This window comes from Procambarus clarkii, chromosome 92, assembly GCF_040958095.1.
Source record: "Procambarus clarkii isolate CNS0578487 chromosome 92, FALCON_Pclarkii_2.0, whole genome shotgun sequence".
Lineage (NCBI taxonomy): Eukaryota > Metazoa > Arthropoda > Malacostraca > Decapoda > Cambaridae > Procambarus > Procambarus clarkii.
Genome location: NC_091241.1, coordinates 14,344,260 through 14,371,640, shown reverse-complemented (window position 1 = coordinate 14,371,640; position 27,381 = coordinate 14,344,260). Strand labels below are relative to the sequence as shown.

The 27,381-nt window shown below is 47.9% G+C and overlaps 1 protein-coding gene across 23 annotated transcripts in view; it reads right to left on the bottom strand.

Annotated features, from left to right (window-relative positions):
• Positions 1-27,381, bottom strand: part of MESK2 (misexpression suppressor of KSR 2) — a 233,823-nt gene that overhangs the window by 68,899 nt on the left and 137,543 nt on the right. Inside the window, exons 1-2 of one of the 23 annotated variants that reach the window (XM_069318948.1) lie at positions 20,387-20,543; positions 11,487-11,668 (exon numbers count right to left, since the gene is read on the bottom strand). The exons of 21 other annotated variants lie outside the window; for them this stretch is intronic. In XM_069318948.1, coding sequence (XP_069175049.1) covers positions 11,487-11,542 — 56 coding nt within the window. In that variant the 5' untranslated portion in view covers positions 11,543-11,668; positions 20,387-20,543. Of the gene's footprint in view, positions 1-11,486; positions 11,669-20,386; positions 20,544-27,381 lie in introns of those variants that run through there. One more of the 23 variants, XM_069318949.1, reaches the window with a different exon arrangement.

Sequence of the window (27,381 nt, the reverse complement as noted above, 5' to 3'; positions counted from 1 at the left end):
GAGGAAAAGGCTCGTAGAGCATCTGGAGGGAAATAACTTTGTAACGCACCACCAACATGGGTTCAGAGATGGTAAATCGTGCCTCACAGGGTTAATAGAATTTTATGACCAGGCAACGAAAATTAGGCAGGAAAGAGAAGGGTGGGCCGACTGCATTTTCCTGGATTGCCAAAAAGCCTTTGACACAGTACCCCATAAAAGGCTGTTAAAAAAGTTGGAGCAACAGGCAGGAGTAAAAGGGAAGGTGCTCCAGTGGATAAGGGAGTACTTAAGCAACAGGAAACAGCGAGTAACGGTGAGGGGGAAGACATCAGAGTGGCGAGATGTCACCAGCGGAGTCCCACAGGGCTCAGTACTTGGACCCATCCTGTTTCTAATATATGTGAACGATCTTCCAGAGGGTATAGACTCATTCCTCTCGATGTTTGCTGATGATGCAAAAATTATGAGAAGAATCAAGACGGATGAAGATAGACAGAGACTACAGGATGACCTGGATAAACTGGAGGAATGGTCTAGAAAATGGCTGCTGAAGTTCAACTCTGGAAAGTGTAAGGTGATGAAATTAGGCGAAGGGAGCAGGAGGCTGAACACAAGGTATCATCTGGGAGGGGAAATCCTGCAAGAATCAAATAGAGAGAAGGATCTGGGGGTTGATATCACACCGAACCTGTCCCCAGAGGCCCACATCAAAAGAATATCATCAGCGGCATATGCTAGACTGGCCAACATAAGAACTGCCTTCAGAAACTTGTGTAAGGAATCTTTCAGAACCCTGTATACCACTTATGTAAGACCAATCCTGGAGTATGCAGCTCCAGCCTGGAGTCCATACCTAGTTAAACACAAGACAAAGTTAGAGAAGATTCAGCGGTATGCCACCAGGCTCGTCCCGGAACTGAGAGGATTGAGCTACGAGGAAAGGCTAAAGGAGCTGAACCTCACATCCCTGGAAAACAGAAGAGTAAGGGGAGACATGATAACCACCTACAAAATTCTCAGGGGAATTGACAGGCTGGACAAAGACAAACTCTTCAGCACGGGTGGGACACGAACAAGGGGACACAGGTGGAAACTTAGCACCCAGATGAGCCACAGAGACGTTAGAAAGAATTTTTTCAGTGTCAGAGTAGTTAATAAATGGAATGCACTAGGAAGTGATGTGGTGGAGGCTGACTCCATACACAGTTTCAAATGTAGGTATGATAGAGCCCAGTAGGCTCAGGAATCTGTACACCAGTTGATTGACAGTTGAGAGGCGGGACCAAAGAGCCAAAGCTCAACCCCCGCAAGCACAATTAGGTGAGTACAATTAGGTGAGTACAATTAGGTGAGTACACACACACACACACACACACACACACGGGGGGCCTCGTAGCCTGACGGGGGGCCTCGTAGCCTGACGGGGGGCCTCGTAGCCTGGTGGGGGGCCTCGTAGCCTGGTGGATAGCGCGCAGGACTCGTAATTCTGTGGCGCGGGTTCGATTCCCGCACGAGGCAGAAACAAATGGGCAAAGTTTCTTTCACCCTAAGTGCCCCTGTTACCTAGCAGTAAATAGGTACCTGGGAGTTAGTCAGCTGTCACGGGCTGCTTCCTGGGGTGTGTGTGTGTGGTGTGGAAAAAAAAGTAGTTAGTAAACAGTTGATTGACAGTTGAGAGGCAGACCGAAAGAGCAAAGTTCAACCCCCGCAAAAACACAACTAGTAAACACACACACACACACACACACACACACACACACACACACACACACACACACACACACACACACACACCCCCCACACACACACACACACACACACACACACACACACACAGAAATGTTAGTACTGGTGCTCTGATTAGGCTCTGTTACAAGCAACCTGTGGATGATGACTTACCAAATGTAAGCCTAGGAAAACTATTCCCAAACTATCGGTAGGATAGGAACATACCACTACCATAGGTAGGAACATACCACAACGTATATATCACAACGTATATACAAAGCCATAGGGGGAGGGGAGGCAAACTAGAACAGCAAAAGAACAGCAGAGGTATGACTGAGGACCTCAGAGCGAGAAAGAAAGCAAAAAAGCAATTGGGGAAAATTAAATTTATAGCCAAATGAAAGATACAACTCAACAATACATCGCATTTTGACATGTAAATTCCCCCCCCCCCCACTCCCCCTAAAGGACAAAAACTGCTTTACTAAAAAGCATAGCGCCTCACAGAATTTATGCCATGCCCCCGTTTTCCAACCCGTTCTCGCACTTGCTTTCAGTCAATATTGGCTTATTAATAAGTGCATATGAGACATACTAATACATTGTGAATATTTTAGTTTACCTTGAAAAGCTGAATATCGTTTTCTACTGGTGGGGTCTTGTGTGAGCTTAGGTACGGGGTAATTTAGTACATTATGAACAAATCCACAAGGGCCGTGACGAGGATTCGAACCTGCGTCCGAGAGCATCCCAGTCACTGACTTAATACAGTCTATTAAGGCAGCGTCTGGGATGCTCCCGGACGCAGGTTCGAATCCTCGTCACGGCCCTTGTGGATTTGTTTGCATCACGTTAGTGTGATCTCTGTGTAAATTTAGTACATTGGTTTAATGACGTATGGTTTGCTCGCGAGAACGGGCTGTATGGATATAGATTATCGTGATATCACGATAATGTGATTGCTCTGTGTCATCATATTATTTGTTTATATACAAGAATGGACATTCGATTGCGAGTAGATAACAATTGTGTTTTTACACTTTTCGCAGAGCCACTAACAATCATGAAGCTACCCAAGGAACCTGTACACCGGTTGATTAACAGTTAGGAGAGGTGGGACCAAAGAGCCGACGCTCAACCCCCGCAAGCACAACTAGGGTAGGGAGGGAATTATCTGGGGAAAGCGCCTAGCCATTACGACTATACAGCAACTGGAATGGGTCAGGATAAGGATTTGGGATAGGACGGGGGAAAGGAATGGTGCTCAACCCAAAACTAGGCGAGTACTTCTCGAGCGACGTGCAAGGAATAAATAGTCGGCCTGCTACGCACGTCGGCTCAAGCGAGACATCTCCCGTCACGCAGGGTGCAGTCGCAACTCCACAGATCTCCAGTATCAGCTCTTGATACTGGTAATGGCTCAAAACGGCCACCACTTACGGGCTATTCATGTCCGTGCCACCTTTTGGGTGGCTTAATCTTCATCAATCAATCAATCACGTCGGCTGACAGTTTCAATTCTTCATTGGCAAGTTTCAATTCGCTTGATGCCTCTTTTCACCCAACAGTAAATATGTACCCTGGAGTTTAGCAAGTATTATGGGCTTTATCTTTGCAGTTTGATATGCTATTAGTAGCTTGTCTAGGATCTCTACACTAATTAGCAAAATAACAACTTTTCGCTCCGTCTCGAGACGAGGACGAACCGAAGCTTCGGCACTTTCATTTCTTGAACCGTTTTGTCTTCAGGCACATTACTGTAGCATTTGGGCAATGGTGTTAACGGGTGTTTATATCCAAGCTATGAAGCTTCACGTGGCTGTCTACTGCTCGGGCGTCCGGCTGTCTACTGCTCGGCCGTCCGGCTGTCTACTGCTCGGCCGTCCGGCTGTCTACTGCTCGGCCGTCCGGCTGTCTACTGCTCGGCCGTCCGGCTGTCTACTGCTCGGCCGTCCGGCTGTCTACTGCTCGGCCGTCCGGCTGTCTACTGCTCGGCCGTCCGGCTGTCTACTGCTCGGGCATACGGCTGTCTACTGCTCGGGCATACGGCTGTCTACTGCTCGGGCATACGGCTGTCTACTGCTCGGCCGTCCGGCTGTCTACTGCTCGGCCGTCCGGCTGTCTACTGCTCGGCCGTCCGGCTGTCTACTGCTCGGCCGTCCGGCTGTCTACTGCTCGGCCGTCCGGCTGTCTACTGCTCGGCCGTCCGGCTGTCTACTGCTCCTGCATACGGCTGTCTACTGCTCGGGCATACGGCTGTCTACTGCTCGGCCGTCCGGCTGTCTACTGCTCGGCCGTCCGGCTGTCTACTGCTCGGCCGTCCGGCTGTCTACTGCTCGGCCGTCCGGCTGTCTACTGCTCGGCCGTCCGGCTGTCTACTGCTCCTGCATACGGCTGTCTACTGCTCCTGCATACGGCTGTCTACTGCTCCTGCATACGGCTGTCTACTGCTCCTGCATACGGCTGTCTACTGCTCCTGCATACGGCTGTCTACTGCTCCTGCATACGGCTGTCTACTGCTCCTGCATACGGCTGTCTACTGCTCCTGCATACGGCTGTCTACTGCTCCTGCATACGGCTGTCTACTGCTCCTGCATACGGCTGTCTACTGCTCCTGCATACGGCTGTCTACTGCTCCTGCATACGGCTGTCTACTGCTCCTGCATACGGCTGTCTACTGCTCCTGCATACGGCTGTCTACTGCTCCTGCATACGGCTGTCTACTGCTCCTGCATACGGCTGTCTACTGCTCCTGCATACGGCTGTCTACTGCTCCTGCATACGGCTGTCTACTGCTCCTGCATACGGCTGTCTACTGCTCCTGCATACGGCTGTCTACTGCTCCTGCATACGGCTGTCTACTGCTCCTGCATACGGCTGTCTACTGCTCCTGCATACGGCTGTCTACTGCTCCTGCATACGGCTGTCTACTGCTCCTGCATACGGCTGTCTACTGCTCCTGCATACGGCTGTCTACTGCTCCTGCATACGGCTGTCTACTGCTCCTGCATACGGCTGTCTACTGCTCCTGCATACGGCTGTCTACTGCTCCTGCATACGGCTGTCTACTGCTCCTGCATACGGCTGTCTACTGCTCCTGCATACGGCTGTCTACTGCTCCTGCATACGGCTGTCTACTGCTCCTGCATACGGCTGTCTACTGCTCCTGCATACGGCTGTCTACTGCTCCTGCATACGGCTGTCTACTGCTCCTGCATACGGCTGTCTACTGCTCCTGCATACGGCTGTCTACTGCTCCTGCATACGGCTGTCTACTGCTCCTGCATACGGCTGTCTACTGCTCCTGCATACGGCTGTCTACTGCTCCTGCATACGGCTGTCTACTGCTCCTGCATACGGCTGTCTACTGCTCCTGCATACGGCTGTCTACTGCTCCTGCATACGGCTGTCTACTGCTCCTGCATACGGCTGTCTACTGCTCCTGCATACGGCTGTCTACTGCTCCTGCATACGGCTGTCTACTGCTCCTGCATACGGCTGTCTACTGCTCCAGCATACGGCTGTCTACTGCTCCTGCATACGGCTGTCTACTTCAGTGTCCATTGGATGTCGGCTGCCATAGTTGTTTAAGTGTGTACGAGACAATCTCGTCTCTCCCATTTAAACCCAAGCATGATAAACTTTGTAAGACAGCTCAACTCGCATATTTCACACGCATTATGTAGTGATGGAACATGATCAACGCGTACGACAGTTGGAAAATACAAGGGATTACTGTTGGTAGTTTATATTCATCGTCGCAGTGTCATTCACTGGCTTATGCTGGAGTTTAGCAGCTGGTGGAACAGAGGAGCATCGGGGCGCGAGGCGGCGCCCGGAAGCCCACCTGGCGGTCAGGATCAATAGCTGTGCGCACCACCTAGTTTTAAAGCCGACGCCAGCTGTGTCAGGCGCCGCCGTCACCACCAACATTCTACCACCACTAAAGCAACCAGTACCACCACCAGTCAAGCAACCAGTACCACCACCAGTCAAGCAACCAGTACCACCACCAGTCAAGCAACCAGTACCACCACCAGTCAAGCAACCAGTACCACCACCAGTCAAGCAACCAGTACCACCACCAGTCAAGCAACCAGTACCACCACCAGTCAAGCAACCAGTACCACCACCAGTCAAGCAACCAGTACCACCACCAGTCAAGCAACCAGTACCACCACCAGTCAAGCAACCAGTACCACCACCACTAAAGCAACCAGTACCACCACCACTAAAGCAACCAGTACCACCACCACTAAAGCAACCAGTACCACCACCACTAAAGCAACCAGTACCACCACCAGTCAAGCAACCAGTACCACCACCATCGCAAACTCTACAACAGCACCGCCAGCACTAATTCGTGCAGCACCATCTAAATTATCACCACCACTACTAGCAGTAGCAGCAATAGCACCACCACCACCACAACCACCATCATTATATCACACTTTCCCACCACCTTTATCGTTGTTTTAGATTCAGCCACTTGGAACAAACGTTCCAAAGTAGCATGGGCTATGGTGAGCCCGTAGTGGACTTACCTGGCACAGGAGCCGGGCCCGTTCCCACCACCTTTATCATGCCTATACCTATCTTATACTCGCAATCCATTACAACTAATTTGAGCTTCACATTACCTCGATCTAGCGCTCCAGGGACCACCACCTCAACTCTCACCCAATAAACAGTCATCGTAATACCCGCATACATTTCCCTTTCTACCCATTTATCGTATTCGAAATTGTTCAGATCTAAAACCTATATCTATGGGCAGTACAAAACGTCTACTAGACTGTGCGACACAGTGGTTGCAAGGATCAGGTTGGGTTACCGTTACCTGTGGCAGGTGGCTGCAGGTGACGGATCTCCCAATCCTGAGCACTCCAGGTGCAAACTCTGTGAGCAGGAACTGCGGCATGATCTCCCACACTACATCACCGAATGACCAGTTATTAGACCTTTCAGACCAGTTGGCATGAGGTACCTGGAGCTTTGCAATTACTTTATTCACTCGTATTCTTGAAGGTATCCTCACAGTGTACCCAAAATTTGCCAGTGCAGGCTACTAAACATATGGCCCTGTATGACTAACCATACTGCGAGATGGGGACTTGTATTACCACTGCTACCTTATTCACTCTTGTGAATAAGTGTAGACTGCTTATCGCATGCCTCTGTATGACTAAACATCCTGTGTGATGGGGATTTTTTAGCATCACCTAGCTAGCTTTTTTAACACACTGTACTCCACTTCATATAGCCTACGGTAGCTGCATTAATGCAGATGTACCTCGTGTATTAAAAAAAATCGTAAGGGGGGGGGGGTGAACCTTCCCACCACATGTGAAAGAATTGTGCAACTAAGCAAGATTTTTTGCTCAAAGGTGACGAGAGACTTGGTATCACCTGTACTAGAGAGAGACACTGCTTGGTGTGTCTTAAAACACACTAAAAACTGATGTTCTTACAGGCAAGAAAACATTGTCTACACACCAGCGGGCAACCGGTATACAACCGGTATACAACCGGTATAAATGGTTGTACAGAAATGCTGCCACCTTCCTGCTGAATATCCCTGTTGTATGCACATACACCAGGTAATGATGTATTACAGGGTACGGATACAGTGATACAAGGCATACCCCCACATGAAGATGGGCGTGCAACTATAATCCAGTACCTGGTTGATGGGGTTCTGGGAGTTCTTCTACTCCCCAAGCCCGGCCCGAGGCCAGGCTTGACTTGTGAGAGTTTGGTCCACCAGGCTGTTGCTTGGAGTTTGCTAGTGCATGATAGTATACTAGACGACTGGCGTGTTCTCATGATGCCATATAGGAATAATCATCATGTGTGATTGGAATATTATATGAATTTGCATAAACCTGTCGATTTAGACTTGTGTAATTCCTTATATTAAATAGGGTAACACCCCCCTACTGTGTGTACCCAACCTTGTTAATACAAAACAAAATTGATTTCATGTCAGTGATACTGTGTGTATCACTAATCCTCAGTCCGAATGCAAGGATCTTGAATTTAGTGTTGATTGTCAGCAGTGTTTCCCAGGGTTACCACACTGAAGGTATCGTCACCCTGCTGCTCTCCCTGCATGGTGACAAGTGCTCCTTGGCCACTCTTGGGGTGAGTAAATGAAGCAGTTGTGTAGTCTTGACTAGTTTCCCGTAAAGACTAATGAAGATTAAGAAGGACCTGTGTCACTACCCAGGAGGTGACACAGGTATGAATAACCTGTAATCCCGTAAAGGTTTTAAAAATAAATAAATATAAATATATATATATAAATATATATATATATATATATATATATATATATATATATATATATATATATATATATATATATATATATATATATATATACACACCTATACCTATTTCACGGGGGTTACTGGTAGGAGAGTGAGTGGGTGTACATCCAGCCCTTCCTCTTTAGCTGTTCTCTCGACCGGCCGACACACACACACACACACACACACACACACACACACACACACACACACACACACACACTGCTTGATAACCACATCCTGACCGACATCTCGCTACCACAGGGGAGACCCTAGCATCACCTTTAAGCATTTCGCCCTACATTTCTCAGGCGGTATGGCGGCCCTTTGTCCGAATGTTCAAGCCCAGAGAGGTACCCCCCTCCTCTCACCTACTCCAAACTACCAGTTTAATCTATACCTCAAACGAGCAAATGTTTTCTTAATGTTAAGAGACTTTAGTGTTAATTGGACAGAGTATGCGGCACTTGTGGGTATGAGCGGGTCTGGAGTATAAGGGTATATACTTATACTCATACGAGTACAGACGTAAAATGATAGAGGTGCAGGATGATTAATGTCATATAATGAGTTATGATGCATGTTAAGTCAACAGTGTGATAAAGAGGGATTAGATGAGGGGGAGCAGCTACGAGCGATTTAGCAAGATTGGGAGGACTACAGTGGTGATGATGGGTGGGATTGTGTAGTGATTGGGTGGGATTGTGTAGTGATTGGGTGGGATTGTGTAGTGATTGGGTGGGATTGATTGTGTGGTGGTAAACCCATTACAAACAAAAGACCGTCAGGGGGGGGGGACACAGTGCAATACTGACATTCAAGTCTACGTAAACCAGTAGACAACACACAGGTGCAGGACGGGTTGTGATACCTGGTGTTTACCGACTACTGGTTACACATGAAATTGTGGTTACTGAACCGTGTTGTGGCAACGGTTGTAGTGGTGGTTGTGAGAGAGTTGTAGTGGTGAGAGAATGGGAGACTTGTGAAAAAAGACAGTCTAGGGGCTCACCATAGCCCGTGCTACTTGGAACTTTTTGTTCCAGGTAGCAAATCTTTAACAACGGGAGACTTGTGTACACGGAGGGGGGGGGGGATATACTGAATTTTTTTAAGGAATAAATTTTTATGAATGATATACTGAATTTTATATATAGATACATGATTTTTTTTTAATATTGAAAATCTGGCCAAACGGCTGATTAATTATTTACGCAACACTAAGTAGAACACAAATACGCTACAAATATTTTATTAAAATTTCTAAAATTTAGAAATTATCAATTTCTAAATTTTAGAAATTATCAATTTCTAATTTTTAGAAATTTTAGAAATTTCTAAAGTCAGTTTCTGGGAAACTTTGGGCAACACATGATCCACTGCTGTCAAAAACTATAAAAGACGAAACTTATACTTATCTGTTCTTGCAGATATCTTATCTGCAAGATATCCTGCAGATATCTATCTGCAAGAAATGTATACTGTCCTTGCAGTATCTATCTTGCCCGAAACACTGTGGGTATTAGGGGCTTCAGGCATTGTATGTACAAGCTCTATTAATCCGACATTATGTCTGTAACTCATTTTCAATGTACCTGCATAAATATCTTACAAAATTATACACAGAAATCATAATAGCGTGATGAACATCCCATGAACAAATTCACAATTAGGGCCGTGACAAGGATTCGAACCTACGTCCAAGAGTTCGAACGTAGATTCGAATCCTCGTCACGGCCCTTGTGGATTTGTACCTTATGAAATTTTACAGAATCCCCTCCTATATAAATCTCCGAGTGTGTCGTTTGTAAGTGACTTTGAATTATAAAGGTCAGAGCATGAATGAGCAATGTTTTGGTTTAGTTGCGTGCGTGTGCGTGCGTGTGTATATGTGTATGTGTGTGTGTGTGTGTGTGTGTGTGTGTGTGTGTGTGTGTGTGTGTGTGTGTGTATGTGTGTGTGTATGTGTGTGTGTGTGTGTGTGTGTGTGTGTGTGTGTGTGTATGTGTGTGTGTGTGTGTGTGTGTGTGTGTGTGTGTGTGTGTGTGTGTGTGTGTGTGTGTGTATGTGTATGTGTGTGTGTGTATGTGTGTGTGTGTGTGTGTATGTGTGTGTGTGTGTGTGTATGTGTGTGTGTGTATGTGTGTGTGTGTGTGTGTATGTGTGTGTGTGTGTGTGTGTGTGTGTGTGTGTGTGTGTGTGTGTGTGTGTGTACTCACCTATATGTACTCACCTATATGTGCTTGCAGGATCGAGCATTGACTCTTGGATCCCGCCTTTCTAGCTATCGGTTGTTTACAGCAATGACTCCTGTCCCATTTCCCTATCATACCTAGTTTTAAAAGTATGAATAGTATTTGCTTCCACAACCTGTTCCCCAAGTGCATTCCATTTTTCTACTACTCTCACGCTAAAAGAAAACTTCCTAACATCTCTGTGACTCATCTGAGTTTCCAGTTTCCACCCATGTCCCCTCGTTCTGTTATTATTACGTGTGAACATTTCATCTATTTCCACTTTGTCAATTCCCCTGAGTATTTTATATGTCCCTATCATATCTCCTCTCTCCCTTCTTTTCTCTAGTGTCGTAAGGTTCAGTTCCTTCAGCCGCTCTTCATATCCCATCCCTCGTAGCTCTGGGACAAGCCTCGTCGCAAACCTCTGAACCTTCTCCAGTTTCTTTATGTGTTTCTTCAGGTGGGGGCTCCATGATGGCGCGGCATACTCTAAGACGGGTCTCACGTAGGCAGTGTAAAGCGCCCTAAAAGCTTCCTCATTTAGGTTTCTGAATGAAGTTCTAATTTTCGCCAGTGTAGAGTACGCTGCTGTCGTTATCCTATTTATATGTGCCTCAGGAGTTAGATTAGGTGTCACATCCACTCCCAGGTCTCTTTCTCGAATCGTTACAGGTAGGCTGTTCCCCTTCATTGTGTACTGTCCCTTTGGTCTCCTGTCACCTGATCCCATTTCCATAACTTTACATTTACTGGTGTTAAACTCCAGTAGCCATTTCCCTGACCATCTCTGCAGCCTGTTTAAGTCCTCTTGGAGTGTGTGTGTGTGTGTGTGTGTGTGTGTGTGTGTGTGTGTGTGTGTGTGTGTCCCCCCCCCCTCCTTCTCCCCCCAGAAGCAAGTGGGCCTCCCTCCCTCGTACGCACTTTGAAACAAGCTAAGTAAGAAGGTGGTGGAGGCCCAAACAAATCAGTAGTTTCAAAGCGTTATATGACAAAGAGTACTGGGAAGACGAGACACCACGAGCGTGGCTCTCATCCTGTAACTCCACTTGGGGTTAATTACACGTGCGCATGTACATGGTGTAACAAGAAACCAGAGGATTACCTTGGCCAGGTGGAGGCTCACCATAGCCCGTGCTACTTGCCCCGCTCCTGTGCCAGGTAAGTTACGGGCTCACCATAGCCCGTGCTACTTGGAACTTCAGAGTAGCTGAATCTATAATAACATTACCTTGGTGTGGTAGCGTCGGTCTCAGCCGTGGGTCCTGGGGTAGGAGAAGGCGTCATCTTGGTCTCGGAAGATATGGCGAAGTGTTCCTCCTACACTCTCTCTCTCTCTCACACTACCAATCACGTCTCCACTTTCCGACTCTGCCTGCGCCTCTGGCTGTCCTGCTGGCCGACCTTCGTTATCTGCGATAGCGCAGGATAACGATTTATGGGCTCCTTATAATTGCTATATCGCGTACGTATGTATATCGCGTCGTTCGCATCTGTCATAATCTGTCTCGTGTATGGCCAAGTTACTAGTTTCGCTAACCAACCGAATTTAATGATTAATTCAGCGATGCAAAATAATTAAAACACTCCTAGAATGACTGGTTACTTTACCGATTTGAACAAATCCACAAGGGCCGTGACGAAGATTCGAACCTGCGTCCGAGAGCATCACAGACGCTGCCTTTACCGAATTAAAAATAAACGCTATTTGCGATTGAAAAAAACATATGTGAACGCTATTTTATAATCACGTATGTGCCGCAATCCCTCCCCCCCCCTCCCCCCCCCCCACCCTCCAAGACGCAATAGCAACAATCACCCTTAACCCCCGCCCCCCCCCCCAAAGCACCACATCAATACTCGCCCCCTAAATCCTCCTCCTCCCCCCTAAAGCGCCACATCAATACTCCTCCCCACAGCAAAATTTCACAGCACTATACTCCCCTAATAACAATATTTTATCTCAAAAGGACAAATCAATAACAGAAAACGGAGCCGGCGCAGAGGGAGCCGGGGGGTAGGGGGGGGGGGAATAGGAGGAAGATGACGTCACTCAACAGCTGATCGAAGGTAAACATCTCTTAATTCACAAGAGGGTGAAATGAAAGATCATTAATGCGCCGTTTAAAATAAAACCAAATGAGTCGGTATACACAGAGATCAGGAACAGGTGCGGGGACTAAGACCACTACGGGCTCACCATAGCCCGTGCTACTCTGAAATTTCATTCCGAGTAGCTGAATCTAAGGGCAACAACAGTGTCGTTCTCAGCCCGTCCTCCAAAGACCCAAAAGTAATTCCATCCACCCGCCAAACCCCCTGTTTATGAATGGAAAATTGTTCACACACGACTCGACTGATTTCGTTTGAACTCTTCCGGGGGACAAGTGCTTCACACGAATTTTGTTCGAACTTCAACGCTGTAAATAAACAAATCCACGAGGACCGTGACAAGGGTTCGAACCTACGTCCGAGAGGATCCCAGACGCTGCCTTAATCGACTGAGATACGACATGGTAAAAAGAATTGCAACCGGGAAATCATCCCGATTTACCAACGGTTCCTGCAGCCTCTCCAAGACAAACCAGGGTTTTACACAATCCCCCCCATGCACCCGAGCTATGTCAATAGTCTGTTCTACCTCTTCGCCCTTACTTCATTACACTTTCTTTCAATTCACTTTCAAATATTTTAACCATGTCGTAGCTCGGTGGATTAAGGCAGCGTCTGGGATGCTCTGGGACGTAGGTTCGAACCCTATTCAAGGCCCTTGTGGATTTGTTCATTTCATGCATCACGCTATTGTGATTTCTGTGTGTAATGCTGTAAATGCTTCACCCACGTACTAATACAAATAATCTCCAACAGAACCTAAACACCTAACCTATGCCTATGCATGTACAATATGCTAATATTTTATAATAATTTATATTTGAGAAAATTCCAATTTTGAATGAACAGCATGTAAAAATTTATGAATGCGTCTGTGGGATCGACCGCTGGATGTGATGAACTTTAGTCGAGGACGGGTTGTGTCAAACCATTTTTCATTCATAAACAGCGGGTTTTGGCGGGTGCATGGAATGGACTTTCGCCTTTGTTTATGAGAACGAACTGGACAAATTACCCGACAACCTATTAATCTAACAACTACCAACGGATCTAGGGATCAACTAGGGATCTTATCTTGAGGTTATCTTGAGATAATTTCGGGGCTTTAGTGTCCCCGCGGCCCGATCCTCGACCAGGCCTCCACCCCCAGGAAGCAGCCCGTGACAGCTGACTAACTCCCAGGTACTTATTTACTGCTAGGTAACAGGGGCATTCAGGGTGAAAGAAACTTTGCCCATTTGTTTTTGCCTCGTGCGGGAATCGAACCCGCGCCACAGAATTACGAGTCCTACGCGCTATCCACCAGGCTACGAGGCCCCCTTTTTAAATCTATAAATCTTTAGAAATGCTAAAGCGTCAAAGGGAATTACCAGACCAGCCTTCACCAACCCCTAGAACACTTCTCAACAGACAAGCTGTAGCTACCTTGAGGTTAACCTTGAGATGATTTCGGGGCTTAGCGACCCCGCGGCCCGGTCGTCGACCAGGTCTCCTGGTAGTGACAGCCAGCCAGCTACAAGCACTAGGACGCCTGGCCAGACCTCTCCCCCCCCCACCCCCTTTCTCCGTGTCAAACCAATCGACACAACTCTTACCCCCCCCTCCCCTTCCCCCCATCCCTGCACGCGTGTGTAAGCAGGGACTATGGTGCCCCTGACAGTCGCTCCGTGTGGCTATCACATCCTCGTACATTGTCATTTGCGAACATCCGGCTAGCCGGCTCCCCCCTTCCCCACGATGACCCCCCTCCCCCCCCCCTACTTCATCACTTGTCCTTCAGCCACAGCCAATGTCACCGCTGCCTCAGTGTTGTCGTATGCGTGCATGGAACCCTCACGCGCACGCAATACACACGCCTCCATATACCTGCGCACTTCGTGTCCGCTGCGCGACGGCGTTACCAACACCCTTCAGTATAAACTACACATCTGGCGCCATCACGTGGCATTGCCATATCTTGTACAACTGCCATATATGAGGTACCCGGCGGAGCCCGAGTCGATTCTAAAATATTTCGCCGTTTAAGCCTCCTAGGACGCAAATTTGAAAACGATTAGAAACGAAAACCATTTGAAAACTATCGTTAGAAAACCGTTAGAAACCGTTAGAAAACTATCTGGACAAAACTACCTTGTAAAGTGGGTATGGGAGGGTGGTGAGGATCGCAATGGGAGCTAACGACCCCAACCCGTCTATGACAGTCCCCTACCATCTCACCCCACACCATTCACCCTGCAAACGTTGGTGAGGCTAGGCGCCCCCCCTCCCATCCCCCCCCCCCCAAGTGCCTGTCCTATAACCTTGCCCCCCCCCCTTGCATTCCATTCATAGAATATCTTGAGGTTATCTTGAGATGATTTCGGGGCTTTAGTGTCCCCGCGGCCCGGTCCTCGACCAGGCCTCCACCCCCAGGAAGCAGCCCGTGACAGCTGACTAACTCCCAGGTACCTATTTACTGCTAGGTAACAGGGGCATTCAGGGTGAAAGAAACTTTGCCCATTTGTTTCTGCCTCGTGCGGGAATAGAACCCGCGCCACAGAATTACGAGTCCTGCGCGCTATCAACCAGGCTACGAGGCCCCTTATAAGAATATAAAATAATAGAAGTTAAATCCACAAAATCTGTTCTAATCCAGAGCAGGAAGAGGGCAAACCTGAGGGGATAGGGCTGCGAAGCCTAACAGGTATGAAACCACCTAGGAAGTGAACTAATTTTAGTCTTATCTGTTAAAGGAGGAGACACAGGCCACGTAACTGCCTTCCGTGATGCTGTCTAGTTCCCCTCACCCTCCTCCATCCCATAACGTCCTTCAATATCGACATATGGAATTAAGCTACCAGTAATTCCCCCCTTCCTCCCCCTTCACCCCCCCCAGGCCGTAATAACGTTGAAATGAGGCCTCTCTCCCTCCCTCTCTCCCTCCCCCTCTCTCTCTCCTGTTGTCAACATTGGACCTAATAATATCGTATTTGATGGCGAATAAGGCTAGTATAAAACTTATTTTTTTATTTAATGCGTTTCATTATATATTTATTCAAGGTGATGTGCAAATGGTGGTGGTTTGGAGATTATGTGTGCACAAGTACAATGTGTAACTTTTTTAATTAAAAACGTGCGACGTATCCACCGGAAAATACGTTCATTTAATAATACATGTCAAACACGATGTATACTTACGGTGTGTATTGATACATACCATCCATTTATTGACAGCATACTATCACATACCTCCCATCTCATTTTTTTCTTGCAATCTGTTTTTATTAATTCTGCTTGAATTTACCTACTTAAAATTATCTGTTAGATTAAGGACCTGCCCGAAACGCTGCGCGTACTAGTGGCTTTACAAGAATGTAAATACCATGCTATGTATCCTCACAAACCCAATGTACCTCCTATATAAATAAATAAATATACACAACCGCACGTACACCAATACACCAGCCGACACATTCACTCAACTTTTGTCACGTAAAAGTCTTTTTAAAAGGTGTCGCTGATAGATCCGTGACCACAGCCGGCTTCACGAACGGCGCCACGAACCACCCACCCACTCACCCACTTTTCGCGGGAAATTTTGGTTTTCAGCGTCTATCAGCAGAGTGATTTAGTCACAGCCGAGTGGAAGTCTGGTTCAAATCCCTAGGCAGAGCAAAAACTGTTGGGCATGTTTCCTGTCATTTGATGCTTCTCTTCTCCTCGCAGTAAAATAGCTATACGAGAGTTGGCAACGAGCAACTACTCAGAGCAGGGCACCGCTCTAGTGCCAGGTAAGTCCACTACGGGCTCACCATAGCCCGTGCTACTTGGAACTTGTTCCGAGTAGCTGAATCTATAACAACTACTGTTGGTTCCATTTTTGGTTACGGAAGTAGTTTGTCTAGGGGAAGGGGATTGATTGATGAAGATTAAGTAACCCAAGAGGTGGCATGGGCATGAGTAGCCCCGTAAGAGGTAGATGTGATCTTCAGTCTTAAGGGAAAAAGGGGTTACCTATGAAATCTTAAATACAAGCTTCGTCACCGGGAATGGATAATTTGAACTAACCTACGACTGAAAAGCCTATAGGCTAGCCGGGGACGCGGCTGGCCCAGTGTGACGACCATGGTGGGTGCTGCCCCAGGAGTAATCCCCCGACAAACCTCTTCCTAAAGCTATATAACTTCATGGAGGGTCAATGTGGGAGAACCGGCACCGAGAGCTTAATCCCTACATGAAAATACCTTCTTTTACGTGGGAGAGAAGCCTATTAAGCCTAAACTATTCATCCTTCTTATAACCCACCCCGGTCGGCCGAGCGGACAGCACGCTGGACTTGTGATCCTGTGGTCCTAGGTTCAATCCCGGGCGACGGAGAGAAACAATGGGCAGAGTTTCTTTCACCCTATGCCCCTGTTACCTAGCGGTAAAATAGGTACCTGGGTGTTAAGTCAGCTGTCACGGGCTGCTTCCTGGGGGGGGGGGGGGGGTGTGGGTGGTGTGGAAAAATAAGTAGTTAGTAAACAGTTGAGAGGCGGGCCGAAAGAGCAAAGCTCAACCCCCGCAAACACAACTAGGTGAACACACACACACACACACACACACACACACACACACACACACACACACACACACACACACGCTACCTGTCCCCCAACAAAACGCGTTGCATAATGACTGCGCAGTCTCTCGTCACAGAATGACTGGGGAGCAGAGGCCTGCGCAATGACTGCGCAAGCCTCCGCCCCATAGATGCCCGCACTACAGGCCTATAAATTAAAAACAATAACCCGAAATTTATGCCCGAAACGCTTTGCGTAATAGTGGCTTTAGGCATTGTATGTACTAGCTCTACCTATAAGTCAACCAATCCTTGTAAAAATTAGTGGCTTTAGGCATTGTATGTACTAGCTCTACCTATAAGTCAACCAATCCTTGTAAAAATTAGTGGCTTTAGGCATTGTATGTACTAGCTCTACCTATAAGTCAACCAATCCTTGTAAAAATTAGTGGCTTTAGGCATTGTATGTACTAGCTCTACCTATAAGTCAACCAATCCTTGTAAAAATTAGTGGCTTTAGGCATTGTATGTACTAGCTCTACCTATAAGTCAACCAATCCTTTTAAAAATTTATTGTATGTATGTACCTTACCTAAATAAAATTGTATTGTATTGTAAAAAAACCCATGCAATACAGCCGGCGCCAATAGGGCGCCATTCCAGCCCATCCTTCAAAAATATTAGTACTCACACCTCCAACCTCTCCAAAGGTGTATAACAAAAACCAGGACCCAAAACCTTCACCTTTCGTACCATTGGAATACGGTGTGCTAAATAATGCAGCAGTAATTAAGAACCTACATGCTAACTTAGGCTTAATTTTAGTGTACATGTGCTATAGGCCTATTCAAGGACCGGTCGAGGACCGGGCCGCGGGGACGTTGTGCCCCGAAATCCTAGCAAGGTAACCCCTCAAGGTATACTAGGTTTAGCAAAGTTCTAGTGCTTGGGCTCCTCCTCTTGCCTCTACGAAGATTATTATTAATGCAATTTAATACTAATATTAAGATATCTCTCTCACACACACACACACACACTATATCAAAGGAAGAAATCCACAAGGACCTTGATGGGAGGTTTCGAACCTACGTACTGGGTGTTCCCAGGCGCGCCCTAGTCAACAGTACCATGACAAGACAGGATGTACGAGGCAGCGTCACGGTAACTCCGCTACAGTAAAGTTACTATTGCTTCTCAGTCTTGCAGACAACCAGTTACGAATATGTTACAGCGCTGTAATCATCCCCGTTACTAAACAGTCAACTGGATTCCGTTACTACTTCAAGAACCATTAACGCGTTTACCTACAGTCCACTAAACTGTCATGAGACAGGAAACTCTTTGTCACGCTTCTCTACTCACTGTCTAAGAACTAGGACAACCTGACCTCTCTTCCCCCCTCCTCTCCCTCCCCCCTACAGTCACACCACGACACCCACACCCTGCTGCTGCTGCTGTACCCCCAGTCACAGCCACACCCAGCTGCTGCTGCTGTATCCCCAGTCACAGCCACACCCAGCTGTTGCTGTTGCTGCTGTACCCCCAGTCACAGCCACACCCAGCTGTTGCTGCTGCTGTACCCCCAGTCACAGCCACACCCAGCTGTTGCTGTTGCTGCTGTACCCCCAGTCACAGCCACACCCAGCTGTTGCTGCTGCTGTACCCCCAGTCACAGCCACACCCAGCTGCTGCTGCTGCTGTACCCCCAGTCACAGCCACACCCAGCTGCTGCTGTATCCCCAGTCACAGCCACACCCAGCTGCTGCTGCTGCTGTATCCCCAGTCACAGCCACACCCAGCTGCTGCTGCTGTACCCCGTCACAGTCACACCCAGCTGCTGCTGCTGTATCCCCAGTCACAGCCACACCCAGCTGCTGCTAATGCTGCTGTACCCCCAGTCACAGCCACACCCAGCTGTTGCTGCTGCTGTACCCCCAGTCACAGCCACACCCAGCTGCTGCTGCTGCTGCTGTACCCCCAGTCACAGCCACACCCAGCTGCTGCTGCTGTATCCCCAGTCACAGCCACACCCAGCTGCTGCTGCTGCTGTACCCCCAGTCACAGCCATACCCAGCTGCTGCTGCTGCTGTACCCCCAGTCACAGCCACACCCAGCTGCTGCTGTTGCTGTACCCCCAGTCACAGCCACACCCAGCTGCTGCTGCTGCTGTACCCCCAGTCACATCCACACCCAGCTGCTGCTGCTGCTGTACCCCCAGTCACAGCCACACCCAGCTGCTGCTGCTGTATCCCCAGTCACAGCCACACCCAGCTGCTGCTGCTGCTGTATCCCCAGTCACAGCCACACCCAGCTGCTGCTGCTGCTGTATCCCCAGTCACAGCCACACCCAGCTGCTGCTGCTGTATCCCCAGTCACAGCCACACCCAGCTGCTGCTGCTGCTGCTGTATCCCCAGTCACAGCCACACCCAGCTGCTGCTGCTGTACCCCCAGTCACAGCCACACCCAGCTGCTGCTGCTGCTATACCCCCAGTCACAGCCACACCCAGCTGCTGCTGTTGCTGTACCCACAGTCACAGCCACACCCAGCTGCTGCTGCTGCTGTACCCCCAGTCACAGCCACACCCAGCTGCTGCTGCTGCTATACCCCCAGTCACAGCCACACCCAGCTGCTGCTGCTGTATCCCCAGTCACAGCCACACCCAGCTGCTGCTGCTGCTGCTGCTGTACCCCCAGTCACAGCCACACCCAGCTGCTGCTGCTGTACCCCCAGTCACAGCCACACCCAGCTGCTGCTGCTGCTGCTATACCCCCCAGTCACAGTCACAGCCACACCCAGCTGTTGCTGTACCCACAGTCACAGCCACACCCAGCTGTTGCTGTACCCACAGTCACAGCCACACCCAGCTGCTGTTGTACCCCCAGTCACAGCCACACCCAGCTGCTGTTGTACCCCCAGTCACAGCCACACCCAGCTGCTGCTGTACCCACAGTCACAGCCACACCCAGCTGTTGCTGTACCCACAGTCACAGCCACACCCAGCTGTTGCTGTACCCCCAGTCACAGCCACACCCAGCTGCTGTTGTACCCCCAGTCACAGCCACACCCAGCTGCTGTTGTACCCCCAGTCACAGCCACACCCAGCTGCTGCTGTACCCACAGTCACAGCACCACGTAGCACCCCCTCCCCTAACCTACCCACCTATCGACCCCCCTTCCCACGCAAACGCCCCCAGACATCCCCCGTAATCACTATAACCACCACCCAACGACTCTACCTCGTGAGGCAAAGGGAGCGCCGTTTCACGACTCACTAGTGAAGGAGGCGCCGCAGAAGGCCCCGTAGACGCAGGGAATGCAAGCACGAAGAACGGGACTCAAATCGCGTTTTAAATTATTTCTCCGAAAGACGCTTCGACAGAACCGCGTTGAACGAGCCTGGCGCCACTAAAGATATTGACGCGTCGACCGTCAATGTGTCTTAAGATGTGTCTTGGGGTGGAGGAGAGGCGGCCTTACCGGCGACACTGTACCCCGGGACAAGCCAAGCCGCCTGCAGGGAGAGAGTGTTCAAGGGAGACTGAGGCAGGTTCCCCACTAACACAGTTTTAATGGGACGAACACTGGCGGCGGTAGTGGACGAGTCTGGTTGGCGCGGCGGAGTGGAGGCACTGGGAGGGAGTGAGGGAGGGGCTTGCCAACACCGGTCCTCTATCCCTCCATCCCTCCCTCATTCCTACATTCCCTCCCTCACTCACTCCCTACTTCCCTCCATCCCAATACATTAACGTCTTGCATGCCTCGGTTTCATTTTCAAGCTAGAGAGAATGACCCCAGGCAAGAAGAAGGGGTTCACAGGCAAGAATCATGCCTCCGCCACCTCTTCCCCTCCCCACCTCTTCCCCCTCCCCCCTTTACCACCACCTCCTCCCCCTCCTCCTCTCTGGAGCACGCAGACTCACTCTGGCACCGAGAAACAGTTCCAGCTCCCCACAACCAAATATTACTGTTTGTCATGAACGACTCATGAGTCAGAATCCCTCAACCTCTCACCAAAAGAAAAAAAAGAGGCACACAAGTGATCAATGAGTATCTGGTGGAAGTAGGATCATCCCACACAAGAAGTGAACCACAAGACAAAAAAATATATATGCGCCTATACAGGGATCACAACATAATCAGAGTTCAAACAAGCATGTGCAACTGATACCATGTGTATCTGGGTACAAGTGACAGGATCAACAACCCAGCGGGTTTTCTTCCTATTGGGGAGTGTTGTACATGCTGCTATGGCGGTGTGTCCACTCACAGGATGAGTGGCGCTGTCCAATAAACTCGCCCCTCGGGGCAAATTTAAGACACACCTTGGCATCATGCTAGAGCTGAGGGCTTGTAGCGGCGTGGAAGTGCCACACACACACACACACACACACACACACACACACACACACACACACACACACACACACACACACACACAGTGACAACTCACCATCAAGATTTTAAATTGGACACAGACTCGGGGAGGAAACGAGTGAACCAAGAAGTTAACAGGAAGTGTAAACCAAGGAAGGTGAGAAGACAGTGTAGACAGTGATAATGAAGCAAACTATTAAGACACTGAAGAACATCGACGAGGAAGTGGAAAATGTCTACGTGTCGACGCCAGGACAAGAAAGTCTGCCAGTTGCCCATCTTGACCCCTTCCTAAGTGGTGTATAGTCGTCATGACTTGCCGCTTTCCCCCCCCCCCCTCATAATTCCCTCCCTTGCCCAAGGAATGGGATGATTGGGAGGAGTGGAAAAGGGGCTTCTCTATCCCCCCCCCCCCTCAAGCACACTGACCTACCACCAGAAAGTTCTAGCGAGAGTCAATCAGGAAATAGACCACCACCACCACCGCCGCCAGCCAGCCACAGCCTCAACTGAAGGAAGGTGTGAACACAACATACAAGGTTCAACACACTAGGTTACACTCAGTATCATTAACTCTACACCTGCCACCTCAGGTGTAGAGTTTAGGACCCCCTAGGGATACAACGTCCTCTGGAATACACAAACATACTCCTCCATGTGACCTATTTACCCTATCACATCTATGTAAATTATATAAATTATACTCTGGTATCCAGACCTCATTGTCCATTAACCTTCCCATTACTCACTCATTAAAAATTAAAAAAAACATTAAAAAATTAAAAAGCCCATTAAAAACCACTCCCCCCGAGTGGTTTTTTGGGGGGAAAGCTGCAAATACTCCAATTAGCCTCTGTGAAGAGGCCCACTTATGACCGGTATATAGTCTTTTGAACAAATCCACAAGGGCCGTGACGAGGATTCGAACCTGCGTCCAGGAGCATTGTTTAGTCTTTTGTTTACAATTGATGACCCCCGTATGTTGACAAAGATAAATGTGGTTACTCTATTTGATGTATTTTGACCGGGGTAAAGGAGGGGGGGAAGAGGTCAGGGAGGTCCGTTATGCAATGTTGTTGTTGCTGCTGTATTTGTAACTCTGCTGAAGGGGGGGGGGTAAAGATAGCCGTGACTTGGGGTATAGTCATTTATATCTCCTAGTTTCAGCAGCATGCATTCCCTGGATTCCACCTTTTGAAACTGCTTTCTTCTGGCTTTTAAAATACACAATAATAAAACAACTTTGCCTCTTCCAAGGCATTTTCCTGCCTGTCATTGTCTGTAGCGCTCTGTGCCTTTCACGTGAAAACCTGAGCAGGAGGGATCGTCGCAATTCGAGGCTGTGCACTCTACTGGGTGGAAATATCTGCATGTTGATCCAACACGACTGATTGATGAAGATTAAGCCACCCAAGAGGTGGCACGGGCATGAATAGCCCGTAACCAACACATTTTTCCTGCCTAAGTAAATCACAGCATTTTGGGAGGGATGAGGGGTAAGTGCAGTCAACCCCCCCCCCCCCCGGCTCCCGCTTTCTCTTTCCAAAGTGTATGTGATTGATAAAAATTAAGCCACGCAAGAGGTGGCACGGGCATGAATAGCCCGTAAAGAGTGTATCTGCAAATGCCCTTTGTATAGACATTACACAGCCCTCCGTCTTTCTCGTCTGTGTCTTCGTCTATCAGTGTCTGTACCGACCGGGCTCTTTGTTAACACTGTTGTGTGTATGTCTCATCTTTCAGCCGGCTGTACCGATTCACTAGTTGATTGACAGTTGAGAGGCGGGACCAAAGAGCCAGAGCTCAACCCCCGCAAACACAACTAGACGAGTATAAATGTCCCCCTCCCCCCCTTTTCCAACTTTTATTCCTGGTATAGTAGCCTCGTCCTTACCAGGCGAGGTACAAGAATGACGCTTCACCCTTGTATCTCCTTGTCATCAACAGCTGTCTTGACGACAGCTGATTGATTGATTGATGAAGATTAAGCCACCCAAAAGGTGGCACGGGCATGAATAGCCCGTAAGTGGTGGCCCTTTTGAGCCATTACCAGTATCAAGAGCTGATACTGGAGATCTGTGGAGGTGCGACTGCACATTGCGTGACGACAGAGGACCTTGTTGACACCTGTGCCAGTATTGTTGACACCTGTGCCAGTATTGTTGACACCTGTGCCAGTATTGTTGACACCTGTGCCAGTATTGTTGACACCTGTGCCAGTATTGTTGACACCTGTGCCAGTATTGTTGACACCTGTGCCAGTATTATCATCTCCCAACTGCCTGGAGAGCTGATGTAGGCTTGGCATGACTTTTTTCCACGAGGAATATTCCCAACTACTTGGGCTGGACGGTAGAGCGACAGTCTCACTTCATGCAGGTCGGCGTTCAATCCCCCGACCGTCCAAGTGGTTGGGTACCATTCCTTTCCCCCGTCCCATCCCAAATCATTATTCTGACCGCTTACAAGTGCTATTATAGTCGTAATGGATTGGCGCTTTCCCCTGATAGTTCAACTTACGAGGGACATTATCGAGGAGGTTCAAGACCTTGTCCCAAGATGTCTTATCATGGTTACTTACCCACAGACAATGTCCGCCTCGCAGATCTTTATTTATATTTACATCTCTACAAAAACCACATAACAGTATATATATATATATATATATATATATATATATATATATATATATATATATATATATATATATATATATATATATATATATATATATATATATATATTATTAAATATGACCGAAAAAGTAAGATTAATAATTCTAACACGAATTTTCTCAATCTTTCGTACATTACGCTTCACTGTTGGAGGTAAATCAAAAATCACTTCTCCAAAATTCATTTTTATTTCTAGTCTGACGCGACACGGGCGCGTTTCGTAAAACTTATTACATTTTCAAAGACTTCACAAATACACAACTGATTAGAACGTATCTCTGATTTTATATCTACATTTGAGTGAGGTGGGAAGGGTGATGTGGCATTAACACAAGACAGAACAGGAGGGGATATTAATAGGGTATTAAAAGTATCAACACAAGACAGAACAGAAACAATGGGTATTGAATAGAAGTGTTTGTAGAAAGCCTATTGGTCCATATTTCTTGATGCTTCTATATTGGAGCGGAGTCTTGAGGTGGGTAGAATATAGTTGTGCAATAATTGGCTGTTGATTGCTGGTGTTGACTTCTTGTGTAGTGCCTCGCAAACGTCAAGCCGCCTGCTATCGCTGTATCTATCGATGATTTCTGTGTTGTTTACTAGGATTTCTCTGGCGATGGTTTGGTTATGGGAAGAGATTATATGTTCCTTAATGGAGCCCTGTTGCTTATGCATCGTTAAACGCCTAGAAAGAGATGTTGTTGTCTTGCCTATATACTGTTTTTTTTGGAGCTTACAGTCCCCAAGTGGGCATTTGAAGGCATAGACGACATTAGTCTCTTTTAAAGCGTTCTGTTTTGTGTCTGGAGAGTTTCTCATGAGTAGGCTGGCCGTTTTTCTGGTTTTATAGTAAATCGTCGGTTGTATCCTCTGATTTTTGTCTGTAGGGATAACGTTTCTATTAACAATATCTTTCAGGACCCTTTCCTCCGTTTTATGAGCTGTGGAAAAGAAGTTCCTGTAAAATAGTCTAATAGGGGGTATAGGTGTTGTGTTAGTTGTCTCTTCAGAGGTTGCATGGCTTTTCACTTTCCTTCTTATGATGTCTTCGATGAAACCATTGGAGAAGCCGTTATTGACTAGGACCTGCCTTACCCTACAGAGTTCTTCGTCGACTTGCTTCCATTCTGAGCTGTGGCTGAGAGCACGGTCGACGTATGCGTTAACAACACTCCTCTTGTACCTGTCAGGGCAGTCGCTGTTGGCATTTAGGCACATTCCTATGTTTGTTTCCTTAGTGTAGACTGCAGTGTGGAAACCTCCGCCCTTTTCCATGACTGTTACATCTAGAAAAGGCAGCTTCCCATCCTTTTCCGTCTCGTAAGTGAAACGCAGCACGGAACTCTGCTCAAATGCCTCCTTCAGCTTCTGCAGATGTCTGACATCAGGTACCTGTGTAAAAATGTCGTCAACATACCTGCAGTATATGGCCGGTTTCAAGTTCATGTCGACTAAGACTTTTTGCTCGATGGTACCCATGTAGAAGTTTGCAAACAGGACACCTAGGGGAGAACCCATGGCGACCCCATCTACTTGCTTATACATGTGCCCATCCGGGCTCAAGAAGGGTGCCTCTTTAGTACAAGCTTGGAGTAGTTTCCTCAGAATACTTTCTGGCATGTCAAGAGGAGTACAGGCTGGATCACGATACACTCTGTCGGCTATCATTCCGATTGTCTCGTCCACAAGTACGTTGGTAAACAGCGATTCTACGTCCAACGAGGCTCTTATCCCTGTGGCCCGTGTGCCCCGCAGTAAGTCCACAAATTCCTTTGGAGACTTCAGGCTGAAGGCGCAAGGAACATAAGGAGTCAGCAGGCCGTTGAGTCGCTTTGCCAGTCTGTACGTGGGTGTGGGTATCTGGCTAATGATTGGCCGAAGTGGGTTTCCAGGCTTGTGCGTCTTGACATTTCCATACGCATATCCAGGTTTATATTCCCCAATGATCTTTGGCAGGTGGAGTCCGGATTTCTTGGCGTTTACAGTTTCGATCAGTTTGTTGACCTTTGCTTTTAATTCGGCTGTAGTGTCCTTCGTTACCCTTTGGAACTTAGTTTGGTCAGAGAGTATGATGTTCATTTTCGCCAGATATTCGTCTTTTTTAAGAATGACATATATTGGTGACTTGTCACCTCTCCTGACAACTATCTCCTTGTTCTCACGAAGGCTTTTAGCTGCCGCTTTAAGCTCGGGGGACAGTATGGTGCTTCTGTAGTTGCCTCGATTCTTTCCTCCTTCTGCAATAAGTTCTGCTTGTAAGGTATCTTTGGTAGTGACCTTCTTTTGTGTCTCGAGGTCGAATATGTCGTCCAACAGAAAGAAAGTATTGACATTGACATGCCAGAAAGTATTCTGAGGAAACTACTCCAAGCTTGTACTAAAGAGGCACCCTTCTTGAGCCCGGATGGGCACATGTATAAGCAAGTAGATGGGGTCGCCATGGGTTCTCCCCTAGGTGTCCTGTTTGCAAACTTCTACATGGGTACCATCGAGCAAAAAGTCTTAGTCGACATGAACTTGAAACCGGCCATATACTGCAGGTATGTTGACGACATTTTTACACAGGTACCTGATGTCAGACATCTGCAGAAGCTGAAGGAGGCATTTGAGCAGAGTTCCGTGCTGCGTTTCACTTACGAGACGGAAAAGGATGGGAAGCTGCCTTTTCTAGATGTAACAGTCATGGAAAAGGGCGGAGGTTTCCACACTGCAGTCTACACTAAGGAAACAAACATAGGAATGTGCCTAAATGCCAACAGCGACTGCCCTGACAGGTACAAGAGGAGTGTTGTTAACGCATACGTCGACAGTGCTCTCAGCCACAGCTCAGAATGGAAGCAAGTCGACGAAGAACTCTGTAGGGTAAGGCAGGTCCTAGTCAATAACGGCTTCTCCAATGGTTTCATCGAAGACATCATAAGAAGGAAAGTGAAAAGCCATGCAACCTCTGAAGAGACAACTAACACAACACCTATACCCCCTATTAGACTATTTTACAGGAATTTCTTTTCCACAGCTCATAAAACGGAGGAAAGGGTCCTGAAAGATATTGTTAATAGAAACGTTATCCCTACAGACAAAAATCAGAGGATACAACTGACGATTTACTATAAAACCAGAAAAACGGCCAGCCTACTCATGAGAAACTCTCCAGACACAAAACAGAACGCTTTAAAAGAGACTAATGTCGTCTATGCCTTCAAATGCCCACTTGGGGACTGTAAGCTCCAAAAAACCCAGTATATAGGCAAGACAACAACATCTCTTTCTAGGCGTTTAACGATGCATAAGCAACAGGGCTCCATTAAGGAACATATAATGTCTTCCCATAACCAAACCATCGCCAGAGAAATCCTAGTAAACAACACAGAAATCATCGATAGATACAGCGATAGCAGGTGGCTTGACGTTTGCGAGGCA